The following is a 13,820-nucleotide window of genomic DNA, read 5'->3' on the forward strand; positions in this document are numbered from 1 at the left end:
AATTCAACAGTTTTTAGTAAATTTACAGAGTTGTGCAACCATCACCAGAATCCAACTTTAGAACATTTTCACCGCCCCAAAAAGACAGGTTCATTTGCAGTCCCAAGACCTTTTCTTTTTTCCCCCACTTATCCACAGCCAGCCTGGGAGAAACAGGACTTCTTATTATTTCCCTCAGCCAGTGTGCAGATTTTTTTTTTCTGGTCTACCTGTTCACTGAAGGTGTAGCCTAGGTCCAGACTTCATAAACAAGGTCTCAGTTCTAAACCGCAGCTCAGAAATGCCCAAGGTACCGGCTTAAACTTAAGCCCGCAGGATCTCAAGATGATAATTTCCACCCTCTCCACAGGCAGCCACAGTGTCAACTTACCACTCTGATTTTCAGTTCCCACTTGGTCTCTGGCACTTGAGGATTTCACTTTCTTTCTTTTAAGCTTGATTATGTATTTGAAAAAAAAGAATTGTTTCTATTTCCTCTCCCCTTTCTAGATGTTTGTGGCAGAAGGGTTTTAGGTTACATTAATCTACTTACCAGCTGAAATTCTTTCACCTGCCTTCGTATCTCCACTGAAACTACATCTGTCAATGATGTCGAACCTTGCCAAACCCAACAGTCAATTCTTCGTCTACATCTCACCCTTCAGCAGCAAATGACACAGCTGATTATTTTCTTTACTTCCTAAAATACTTTCTTCACCTAGTTTCAGGATGCTACTCTGTCAGGCTAATCTCCTACCTCACTACTGCTCTTTCTCAGTGTGTTTATTTGTTTGTTTGTTTTATTTGGCTGTGCCAGGTCTTTAGTTGTGGCATGTGGGATCTTTAGTTGCAGCATGCAGGCTCTTAGTTCCCTGAACAGGGATCGAACCCAGGCTCCTGCACTGGGAGCATGGAGTCTTAACTGCTGGACCACCAGGGAAGTCCCTCATTGTGTTTTGATAGCTCCTCTTCTGACTGTCTTTTTTTTTTTTTTTAATAAATTTATTTATTCATTTATTTCTTTTTGGCTGCGTTGGGTCTTCGTTGCTGTACACGGGCGAGCAGGGGCTACTCTTCATGGCAGGCTTCTCATTGCGGTGGCTTCTCTTTGTTGCAGAGCACAGACTCTAGGTGCACGTGCTTCAGTAGTTGCGGCACCTGGGCTCAGTAGTTGTGGCTCGGGGGTTCTAGAGCGCAGGCTCAGTAGTTGTGGCACACGGGCTTAGATGCTCTGTGGCATGTGGTATCTTCTGGGACCAGGGCTTGAACCTGTGTCCCCTGCATTGGCAGGCAGATTCTTAACCACTGCACCACCAGGGAAGTCCCTCTGACTGCCTTTTATATGTTGGTAAGCTCCAAGGCTCAGTCCTCAACTCTACTATTTACTCTCAATGCTCACTTTCTAAGTGATTTCATTTAGTCCCATGGCTTTAAATAATGTCTCTATACTGAAGACTCCCAAATTTGTATCTCCAGTCCTGACATCATTCCTTAGCTGCAGATCCATATACAACTGCCTACTCAGCATCTCTACTTGGTAGCTAGTAGCTTTCTTAAATCTATAATGTACAAAATAAAACCCTTCATTTCACCCCCCAAATCTGCTCCTTCTCAAATATTCTTCATCCCAGTAAATAGCACTATTTACCTAATTGCTTAAGTCAACAGGTTAAAAGACATCCAGAATTCCTCTTTCTCTCTTAACTCACATCTAATCCTACCGACTCTACCTTCAAAATATATCCCAAATCTGACTGCTTCTTACTACCTCTACCACTACCATCCTAAACCAAGCCAAGATCATCCCTTACCTGAACTACCGGCAATAACCTCCTCATAGGATTCCCTACTTCTACTCTTGAATTCAGCAAAGTGACCTCTTTTTTAAAATAAATATATTTGTTTCAATTATTAGAGAATGGGGAGAGCACAAGCAAAATTTTTAAAAAGTAATGTTTTTACTAATCACATTTGTGATAGTATTAGTATTGTTATACTGAGATTGTTGTGTATAATAAGGGATAAAATAAATAAGAAATTGTGGCATATTCCAATATTCAAATTCCATCATCCCCACAGTCTTGAGAATCAAGACTCCTGGTGTGGAAGAAAAGAGATACAGATATAATGAAGAGGTTAAGTAAAGGTTCTGTAGTCTTGAAATTGAACTGAAAGTACATATTTAAACTAATGAGGTACTGTAACTTTAATATATGTAGATATGTATTTCTTAGCTATGTCCACTGAAGAGGCCTAGGAAGTGACCAATCAGGCAGCAATGAACATTCCTAGTGCCCAGGTTATAGTCACAAAATAACATTTCTCACCAACAAAATAAAGGATTTCTTGGAAAAATGGCTAATTCCTGGTCTAGAATATAAATGTACAAGATAAGCCTGAAACATCTCATTAGACCGAAAGATTACTAGGGTCATGTCAAAAGGACTCAGGAGTCAACTTGAATAGGCTCGCATTGGTCAAAGACAGGACACTTTACACTCCAATAATGATGATAATTGCAGTGAATTGAAACCCATCAAATACGTTTAAAACTATAAATTCATAATGATATTAAAAATAAGAATTGGTCAGGGGCTTCCCTGGTGGCGCAGTGGTTGAGAATCTGCCTGCCAATGCAGGGGACACGGGTTCGAGCCCTGGTCTGGGAAGATCCTACATGCCGCGGAGCAACTACGCCCGTGAGCCACAATCACTGAGCCTGCGCGTATGGAGCCTGTGCTCCGCAACAAGAGAGGCCGCGATAGTGAGAGGCCCATGCACCGCAATGAAGAGTGGCCTCCGCTTGCCGCAACTAGAGAAAGCCCTCGCACAGAAACGAAGACCCAACGCAGCCAAAATAAATAAATAAATAAATAAATAAATTTAAAAAAAATAATAAATTAATTTAAAAAAAAAAGTCCCTACAAGATTAAAAAAAAAAAAAAAGAGTTGGTCACCTTGTAGATAACAGAGAACCAATTCATTTCCCTATAAGCTAGGAAATAAAGGTAAAGAATCAAGCATTTATTCTACATGAATTGCACAACCAGTAAACAAATAACAGATGACAAGAACTGTCTAAAATGGTATTCAAACAAATAAATGAGGAAAACAAAAGAATTAGAGTATCACCATTTTGTAAACCCAGTGAATTAATATACATATGCATCAACAACTGCTAACATCACAAAAAGAGAGACATCAAGATACTATGTGCCAGGCTTCCCTGGTGGCACGGTGGTTAAGAATCCGCCTGCCAATGCAGAGGACATGGGTATGAGCCCTGGTCCGGGAAGATCCCACATGCCGCAGAGCAACTAACCCTGTGCGCCAAAACTACTGAACCTGCGCTCTAGAGCCCGTGAGCCACAACTACTGAAGCCCGCGCACCTTGAGCCCGTGCTCCACAACAAGAGAAGCCACCGCAATGAGAAGCCTGCGCACTGCAACAAAGAGCAGCCCCCGCTCACCGCAACTAGAGAAGGCCTGTGCGCAGCTATGAAGACCCAATGCAGCCAAAAATAAATAAATTAAATAAATAAATAATTTATTAAAAAAAAAAAAGATATTATGTGCCTTCAAAGTCTTGCTCCACACTATCCACACGGATCAAATCTGGATCCAGTCTCTGGATTCAGCTGCCAATTTGCAGGAAATACAAAGGAAAAAGGAAAATACTGAACTGCAACATGAATATGCAACCCAGATAATCCAGGCTGTGGGAACCTCTTCAGGTCAATTAGCTTGGAGTCCTCAACAGATAAATAGTAAGAAAAAGAAAGAGATAAAAAGGGAACCTATAGACTTAAAAGACACATCAAATTGTTTTTTCTTAATAGGTAAAACTAAACTGTGGTGTCTAGGGATGTACCTTTGGATGTAAACTATTTTAAAAAACACAAGAAAGTGGCTACTATAAAAGTTAGGATAGGGAATTCCCTGGTGGTCCAGTGGTTAGGGTTCCGCGCTTCCACTGCAGGGGGCATGGGTTCGAATCCTGGCTGGGGAACTAGGATCCCACATGGCCAAAAAAAGTTAGGATAATGGTTACTTATGGGGGGAGGGAGAGAGCGATGATTGAATTGGAACACATGGAAGGGGTTTTAGGGGTGTGTGGCAGAGTTCTATTTCTTGATCTGGGTTGTAATCACTTTATGAAAATTTACTAAGCCATACCTTTGTTTTGTATGGTTTTTGTGTATGTGTTTTACATTACAATGAAAAGATCCATCACATAAATGAACGAACAAATAAATGGGGAACATGTTACTCTCCAGCTTAAAACTCTCCAATGGCTTCCCACTGCAACTAAAATTAAATTTAAACTTCTTACTATGGCTTAGAAAGCACTACATGATATGGCTCCTGCCTATGTACCTACTTTATCTCCTCCACTCTCCACTCTGCTCTAGACACACTGGCATTCTTGCTCTTCTTCACATCAACCAAATTAATTTCTCTACCAGGGCCCTTGCACCATTGTTCCGTCTATCTAAGACACTCATCCCCCAGATCTCTGGGTACCTCCCTTCATCATTTCACTGTGGTTTCAAACATTACTTCAGAGAGGCTTTCCTTGACCAATGTATTTAAAACAGCTCCCTACCTCCTCACCACTCATTCTCAATATCCTTATTCTGTTTTATTTCTTATTTACATTTGACAACTTGTTATCTTCTGTGTACTCCATGAGACTATAAGCTCACGAGGGCAGAGACTTGATCTGTTTGATAATGCTTTATCTCCAACCTCTAGAACAACATCTGACACATAGTAGTACAAAATAAATATTTTTAAGTGGATGAATGAATTAATGAATTCCCTATACCGCTTCTCAGAGTTTTCCAACACAGAGGGTTAGGGAGAGTTTCCTAGGCTCTTTCTCCGGGCTTACATTGAATATTAAAAATGTATATTCTGGACACCTAATAAAAATGTCAGTAAGTGACTCTTGCACTACCACATACCCTACACGTAGTTATACTTTATTCTTTGTTTACCAAAAAACAAACAGCATTCCAACAGAGATGACTGCCCTCCTTTAATGGACTTCCATGCAAAGACAAGGGTTTATTGAGTCATGCACCACCAAAGTTTTCATCATTTATGTAGTTTTCCTTTGAGTATCTTTCCTTTCATAACTGGTCACACCCAAACTTAACCAATAAGTCCTACTAAGTGCCTGATCTAAAGGAAAAGGGGAAGTCAGAAGAGACATAAATAATCCTGAGGTTCTTTTTTCCTGTTTTTCCCGTAGGGTAAGCTCAGAAGGACCATAACAATTATTAAAGATATGTCTAGTCAAGGAAAAAACCCAAGTTCACAAAAATAGAAAGAATATGAAAAAAACCCAGGTACTTAGATGGGTCAATAATCCACAGGGTGGACATTAGCAGCACCTGTAACCTGCAAAAATGAGAACAAAATACAAAAAGATGAAGGGAAGAGGAAAAGGGATGTAAGAGAAAAGCAAAGAAAAAAAAAAAGAAAAGAAAAGTAAATAGGCCCTCACACATTCCTAATTTTTCCAGTCTCATCAGACCAATTTTAGATTGAGCCAAATACGTACCTCTGAATGGACTTGAGGACACGGCGAGGGGGAAGGGTAAGCTGGGACGAAGTGAGAGAGTGGCATGGACTTATATATATTACCAAATGTAAAATAGATAGCTAGTGGGAAGCAGCCACATAGCACAGGGAGATCAGCTCGGTGCTTTGTGACCACCTAGAGGGGAGGAATAGGGAGGGTGGGAGGGAGACGCAAGAGGGAGGAGATATGGGGATATATGTATATGTATAGCTGATTCACTTTGTTATAAAGCAGAAACTAACACACCACTGTAAAGCAATTATACTCCAATAAAGATGTTTTTAAAAAAAAACAAATATGTACCTCTGCATCTGAACAGTGGAGCTTGGCCCATTCTGTACATCTCCTTGTCCAAACTGGCCATATGCAGTCTGGCCACAAGGGCCCTGTGCTGTCGAGGCTGGAGGTGCCCCTGAAGAAGGTGGGGCTCTTGAAACACCTGAGGGTAAAGAAGAGAAACTAAGCAATTGGGAAATAACTTTCTCCTCCACTCTGAGCAAGGAATGCAAAGCAAGGATCAATAAGCTCAGACCTTTACTGCAATATCACAAACATAATACCATAGCTTGGCAATGAAAAGGACACCATCAACATGCAACTCCAGCTACAGGAGATTCTGAACATGGATGCCCAGCCAGAGAGCCTCTACTCTTCTAGACAGGTATACTACAGGTGAAGCTGGAGCCAGAGCCACAAAAATGTAGGGCCTTCCTAGGATCACCATACACTCTCACTCAATCCAGGACAGTCTAACATTCTTACCCTAGACAAAACGTCAACTCTTTTAAGGAAAAGATCCGGGGCTTCCCTGGTGGCACAGTGGTTAAGAATCCGCCTGCCAATGCAGGGGACACGGGTTCAAGCCCTGATCCAGGATTATCCCCCATGCCGTGGAGCAACTAAGCCCGTGAGCCACAACTACTGAGCCTGCGCTCTAGAGCCCTCGAGCCACAATTACTGAAGCTCGTGCTCTGCAACAAAAGAAGCCACCGCAATGAGAAGCCCGTGCACTGCAATGAAGAGTAGCCCCCGCTCACTGCAACTAGAGAAAGCTCGAGCGCAGCAACAAAGACACAACACAGCCAAAAATAAATTAATTAATTAACTAATTTTTTTTTAAAAAGGAAAGGATCCCACTCCAGAACTCAGAAACTTAGAGCATACGTGAGAAAGGTGGCACAGAAGGTGACCAAGTAACATTCTAAACTAGGTTGTAAAGAAAGGCACCTCTTAGGAAGACTATTCGGGACATCCCTGGTGGTCCAGTGGGTAAGCCTCTGCGCTCCCAATGCAGGGGGCCCGGGTTTGATCCCTGTTCGGGGAACTAGATCCCACATGCATGCCGCAACTAAGAGTCCGCATGCCACAACTAAACATGCCACAATGAAGATCCTGCATGCCGCAACTAAGACATGGCGCAGCCAAAATAAATAAATAAATATTAGGGAGACTATTCTGCCAACCTCTTCTTCATATATTCTACTCATCCTACCCATCTTCTTTTCAGCCACTTCTAAGTGTTGGCACTCCCAATAGCACATGGCTCAGGAAAGTATTCCCACAGGTTGGAGAATTTGTTTCTGCCCAGTTGTTCAGTCAGGACAGGTCACCTGCCCTCCAATTACTGCTGTCACTATGTCTTCACAAAAGCTGTACTCCATCCTTTCTGCTCATCAGAGCTGCCATCAAAGCTACTTCTACTACCCCCAACCATCCTTCCTGCATGAGATGCAGGAAGAAAGCAATTAGTTACTTGGCATATCACTTTGGAAATATTGCTGACCCCTGTTCAAACTATTGTTTTTTTGTTTTTCTTTTGCTCTGCCCTCAGTAGAGATTAGACACTATAGAACCTGCCTACAGGAATATGATTAATCTGAACCTGCTCACTAGCCATCATAGAACCAGATATGTTTTCCTCTCAATAACAGAGCTTCCTCTTGGGGCAATGCCAAACTCCACCTTGATAAGCCAGGACTTGACAGATCAGAGGTGGACTCTGTCCAGCCAAAGTCCCAACTCAGAGTAAGGCTCTCCAAAGCCCTGAGACCTAATCTCACCACTTCGCAATTCTTTTCTACAAAGTCATAATTAAAATGGTCATAACTTCAATCATTTCCCAAATCTTACCTATGCCTCCTTGGTACCTTCTTTTTCCCATATCCCTTTATGGAATTTACTGTCTTAAAAAGCATAAAGCATTTGGTATACCTAAGTCCTTAGCTAGCCTAACCAAAGATCAAATGTCAACCATTTTCTAAAAAACCCCTATGAATAATATAATCTGTAGATTACCAGCTGCTCTTCATGAAAAAGTAACGTAAAAGCCAAACACTGATCCTAAGGCAGCACCAGATTGGTTTCCTCTTATTTCCCTGATATTAGACAACATCTAAGAAGCCAAAGAAACTCAAACAAAGGAAAAGGAATGGTATCAGCAGAAAGATATGAGAGGCACCAAAAATCAGGCACACAAACATCACACTTTTCATCCATGAACTAGTTCCCCAAGTCCCAGAGTCATTTATAGATAGAACTATGAGTCCGATGAGAGGCATTATCAATATACGTGAGAAACAAGTGATTTCAGAGGGACTTTAGGTCAACAGAAATAATTAATCCTGGTCACAGGCTCTGGACGAGCTGTGACCACAACCCTTCCATCCAGCTGTGAACAATGCAGCCAGGTGAGGCTGCACAGGGTGACACCCACAGGAAGTGAACTGCCATTGAACCTGGAAGATGTGCTCCCACTAGATGTCTTAAGGTAGAGACACAGTCACCTTATAAAAAAACAGGGAAAGGTGGGAATTCCCTGGCAGTCCAGTGGTTAGGACTCAGCACTTTCACTGCTGTGGGCCTGGGTTCGATCCCTGGTCAGGGAGTTAAGATCCTGCAAGCTACGTGATGCAGCCAAAAGGGAAAAAAAACAAAACAAAAAAACAAAAAAAGGGAAGGGCAGACTGCCCACAGGACTCTCAGTGACCAAGGGCAAGATTCATGTTCCTCAATCCCAGTCACCACAACCCTTTAGGCAGCTTAGGTAGGGCAATACAACCCAACCTGAAGACTACTAATTCCCCTCCTTAGCTCAAAGGAAGCTTGGAAACATACCTGGGGGAGGGGTTTGCTGATAGCCTGGTACTGGGCCATTGTAGGCTCCATAGGAAGTGGGGGCGGTTGTGGACCCTGGCTGCCCACCATAGCTGGATTGATGATGCCCTAGGTAGGCAGGCTGGGGCTGCCCAAACGGCGGCACAGGTGGAGCTGACTGGTTAAGGTTCATTATGAGAGCATCCCCGACTTGGTCTCACCTATTAGATGAGAGAGAAGAGAGAAATTAGTCAAAATCAGTTTTTTAAAGAGAGAGCACTATTCACAGTAGGAAGTAGAAATAGAAAAGGACTGACCTTATCAGGCAGTGATCAGCCTAATCATTCTCACACTACAGGATCTTTGTAATTTTCTTCCCCAGACAGCAGACAGACTGCCTCCTCAAAGTAAGGATTTTGTTACTCTGAACCCTATGCCTTGTCACTGCCAAGAGGGTATAAATTTCAACCTCAGATAGGCCCACTGGAATGGAGCAGCAGCCTCCATTCCCCAGTGGTATGATTTCTAGTGTCTAGTCATACAAGAAGTCCTGCCACTGATGAACTATTGTGATATTACAGGTAAATGAAACAATGCTCCCACTTTCCATTCATTCACTCTAGCATCCATTCATTCCACAAAACGGAATACCCTCTAGTGTGCTAGTCATTTTTAATCACTCAGACTACATGTCTAAGACAGATTAGCTAAATTCCCTCCCCCTCAAAAGACAAATTTTAGAGTAACCGGTTAGAAAAATGACATTCTTTGGCTAAACTGCAGTAAATCAAGTGCTACTCCATCCCCAGTCTTCCCACCAAAAGAGTACATGGACTTTAGAACTGAAGCATTAAAATCACTAAATGTAAAGGACAGCTGAAAACTCTAGCAAGGTATCAGATTAGAACTGAGTGCAGGCCTGGCACAAAAACTTCTCACAATAACCTAGGGAAACAGTTCAAAGATCAGTGGCAAAGTTAGATTTCATGGGAAAAGATCATTCACCTTATCCTTCAAGCAGAGGGGACTATAAGTATTCCAAATCCCAATGCACTTCTCCAACTCTCCTGTTTCTGCTCTTATATGCTTGTAATGAATCTAGGCCACCACCAAAATTATTACAATCTTGCCCAGCAACAAACGAATAAATTGGAGAGCCTTTCCAAGGTCCTTCCAAGAACAGGACTATCTGATCACATCTACTCTTCATAGCCTGATCATTCCAACTATCCTATACACAGAAGGGACCCAGGAAGCATAAGAGCTCACAGCTACTGCAATGGAACAATGGGTCTCTCCCCTTTGCTAGGTAGGGCCATCTTGACTACAGAAAAGCTGAGCTGCTCTTGGACTAGAACTCTTTAAATTTCAAAGCCATCTCAGGAGCTGTTCTTCCAAATCCTAAACCTCGCACAGGTCACTACATTAAACTTGACAGATGTCCTCCTCTTATTTTCCTAAAGTCAGTGTGGGGGTGGGGATGGTAGGAAAGGAGCTTCTTCTCGAGGAAATAATGCCCTCAAACACACCCAAGAGTTTGGAGTCAGGCTCAAGTTTCAACTCCACTCTGGGTGGACAGTCGAGGGTGACAACCCAGGAGGCGGGGCAAGCTTCCTAGAACTCTGAAAGTAGTCGAGCTGTGGAGGCTGGGAGCGCCGGGGATCAAGACCGAGAAACCAAGCCAGCTTCTCGGGCCGCGATGAGAGAGACTTCCACTAAGTAGGAGATCGAGCGTCTTGCGCCCTTCAACAGGCTCAGGGCAGGAAGCGGGAGCCGGAATCTGGGCCGGGAGGAGAGAAGGGAGGGTCTAGGACTGATTCTGGATTGTGGATGCATGAGGTGAGGGTCTCTCCCCGGGCCCCGCCCCCGGGCCCCTCCCTTCCTTCTCAGACAGGACCCCGATCTGGCCAGTGATACCCCGGCCTCTCCTCTGCTTTCCTACCCACCAACCTCCCGAAGCCACTCCTCACCCGGCTCCAGATCCAGGTTCGACTTCGTTCCTAACGTCAAGGCTCCCAGGCTCCACTTCCGGTTCCGAGGGGGCCGGCGCGTCGCCCCCGGAAGTTCCACCCCCACGCTCCAAGGCCACTCCTTCTGCCACGTCTGCAGTAAGCACGCGCCGAGGAACCCGGATGCCGCGCATGCGCTACTTTCCCTTCTCGTCATGGCCGCCCCCTAGGGGCTCCGCAGTTTCTTATGCATTTCCGTTTTTGTTTTTGTTTTTGTTTTGCCCAGATGTCCTGGTAACCTTATGGTCCCACCAGCTAAGATGCGATTGAACTATGTTTAGTAACTCTCCTTCTTATGACATATTAGAAACCTCTGATTTAGAGTCCTGTAGCGATTTCCTGCTGACCCCTGGCCCCATTGATTTCCGTCTTGGAGGTTCTCACCCATGACCTTTGCCGGTCTTGAGATTTGCGGAGCAGAACGTACAATTTTTTTAATATAATTATTGTGATGTAATACATCTTTTTAAAATTTATTTATTTTGGCTGACCCATGGGGCTTGCAGGATCTTAGTTCCCTGACCAGGGATCCAACCCGTGCACCGGGCAGTGAAAGTGCAGAGTCCTAACCATTGGACCACCAGGGAATTCCCTTAGAACCCTGTAACGTTAAAGGGCACTAATTCTGCTTTCTGGGGTCATGTGTTCAAGTTCTGGCTCTGCAGTTCCCTAGCTTGGGCAACTTAATCTCGGCCTCAGTTTCTTTCATTTGTAAAATGAAGAGAATATGAATGCCCTTCTAAAAACTTGTTGAGAGTATGGGATTAGGTCACAAAGACTGCCTGGCACCGTAGTAAGTGCTCAGTAAAGGTCAGCCGTTATTAACCGTTTTTATAGAGCGCCTTGGTTTAGATGCAGAGCACTGCCACAGCCTGATAATCTCTACTCTTAGAATGCCCCCAGCCTGTTGGAAGAGCTACAGTTCCTGGAGTAATTATTATTACCCCATTTAATAATAACAATATTGTAGCTAATATTTGTAGGAGTTTTTAAAATATACATAACCTCATTTAATCCTTTCAATAATCCTTTCATTTAATAATTATTTTTTAAGCATTGTTGTGTTCCAAGCCATGTTCTTGGGTCCGGGAATACAGTAGTGAACAAACAAAAGTTCTTCGCCAATTTAAATAAGGTTTTGTAATTACATACACGTATGATAAAGCTATAAAGAAAAAGTGGGAATTCCCTGGCAGTCTAGTGGTTAGGACTCCACGCTTTCACTGCTGGAGGGCTTGGTTTCAGTCCCTGGTCTGGCAACTAAGATCCTGCAAGCAGCCCGGCCTGGGGCCAAAAAAACAAGAAACAAACAAAAAAAAAAAACCAAAGTAACAAAACTCAGGCTGTTGGTTACCTCGGGGGAGGGAAAGAGAAAAGTATAATTGGGAGGAACATAATGGAGCATCAATAATATTAATAGTGTTCTATTTCTTAATATTCACATGGATATTTACATTATTGTTATTTTCAAATAGTTCATATGTATTATGTACAATTCATTTTAAAATAAAAGTTTTCTTTTAATAAGGAAGAAAAGAAATGGGGAAAAAGAGCACTGGTGTAAAGGAAGCATTTAAAGGGAAAAAAACATTAAATGAAGAATTTTATGACCAATGCGGGGAAAAGTTCTTGCTCTCATATTGTGCACAGTAAATTTTAGTTATTCTGAGGCACAAAGTGGTTCATTCATTGAAAAAATTGCACTTCTAGTCTTTGCTGGAATCTGTTATTAGGCATTGAGCACGTTTTAGTGAACAGGCAGATTTTTCCTGTCCTCAGGAGTGTATAGTGGAGGTCAGTGTTTCTCAAACTGTGATCCTGGGATCAACAGTACCAGTTTCACCTGGGAAACGTGTTACAAATTTCAGACCCACCCTAGGCATATTGAATCAGAAATTCTGCAGGTGGGGCCCAGCAAGCTATGGCCCTCTAGACAATTCCATTGCACACTGAAGATTGAGACCCACTAGTCTAGATTAGTAATTTGCCAAATTCAGCTAACATTTGTTGAGCAATTGCCATAAGCTGGGCCCTCTGCGAAGTATTTTCGCATAATTTATCCCATTTAACACATGTCAGCATAGGAAAGTAGGTATCCTCTGTCTTGCTTAAATGTTGCACTCCTAGTAAGTAGCAGAGTTTAAATTCATAGTTTCTTGAGAATAGAGGCTGATATGTTGCATTTTATTGGTTTCTGTATCCCCACTCTGGTTCTCAATCTTGGCTGTGCATTAGAATCACCTGCAGTGCTTTTTAAACTGGCCATGCCAAAATAACTAACTAACTAACTAACTAAAAATAAAATGGCCATACCAGCTATTAGGCCAATAAAATTAGAATCCCTAAGGCTGAGGGGCCTGAGAATGTGTGTGTGTGTGTGTGTGTGTGTGTGTGTGTGTGTGTGTGTGTGTGTGTATAAAGTATTTGTATAATGTATAAATTTATGTAATATGTAAAATGTCATTACACATCATCTAATCATATACACAGTCCTATTTTAGGGAACCAGTAGCTTTAAAAGTTTTCCAGGTGATTCCAACATGCACTTAATTGATTCCAATGTGCAGGGTTAACTGAAAGCTACTGGTATAGCACAATGGCTTACATGTAGCTAGCACTCAATAAATGTTTGAATAGTGAATGAATGGATATTTAGATACTCTTTTTACTGATGAGGTCAAGTAACTGCCCAAGGTCACACAGCTAATAAATGATAGAACAAGAATCCAAGTCCAGTTCTGACTCTAAATTCCAAGTGCTTTCTATGACTACATCAAACACCAAGGCAAACAGCATTTAGCATGCTATCAGAGCAGCTATTCCAGGGACCTCTGTAGCCTTTAATAATTACAGCACCATAATATTATGTTTTTTAAAAGAAAGAGATCTCTTGACATAGGGCATATGCATGTAATGGAAACCTAAAAATAACTAAATATTTTATTATTAACAGGGGTTGGCATGTTTATGCACACCTATTTGTACCCACCTTTCCATGACCAACTATGTGTTGTAAGAGGTAATTTATTTCACCAAACAACGAGCACCTGTTACATCAGTCATTGCTCTGTGGGCTGTTGATTGGCTGTTACACACAGTCCTTGGCTTCAAGTTTCTCACAATCTAGGAGGGAGACAGGCATATAAACA

General features: G+C 42.5%; 1 protein-coding gene across 4 annotated transcripts in view; it reads right to left on the reverse strand.

The window, feature by feature from the left end:
• SEC24C (SEC24 homolog C, COPII coat complex component) overlaps positions 1-13,820 on the reverse strand; it is a 31,775-nt gene that overhangs the window by 15,729 nt on the left and 2,226 nt on the right. The window contains exons 2-4 of one of the 4 annotated variants that reach the window (XM_057531231.1): positions 13,661-13,794; positions 8,684-8,883; positions 5,873-6,008 (exon numbers count right to left, since the gene is read on the reverse strand). In XM_057531231.1, the coding sequence (XP_057387214.1) occupies positions 5,873-6,008; positions 8,684-8,855 (308 nt within the window). In that variant the 5' untranslated portion in view covers positions 8,856-8,883; positions 13,661-13,794. Of the gene's footprint in view, positions 1-5,872; positions 6,009-8,683; positions 8,884-8,979; positions 10,118-10,632; positions 10,906-13,660; positions 13,795-13,820 lie in introns of those variants that run through there. The other 3 variants (XM_057531230.1, XM_007166594.3, XM_057531232.1) reach the window with 3 other exon arrangements.

Source organism: Balaenoptera acutorostrata, chromosome 16 (genome assembly GCF_949987535.1).
Source record: "Balaenoptera acutorostrata chromosome 16, mBalAcu1.1, whole genome shotgun sequence".
Classification (NCBI taxonomy): domain Eukaryota; kingdom Metazoa; phylum Chordata; class Mammalia; order Artiodactyla; family Balaenopteridae; genus Balaenoptera; species Balaenoptera acutorostrata.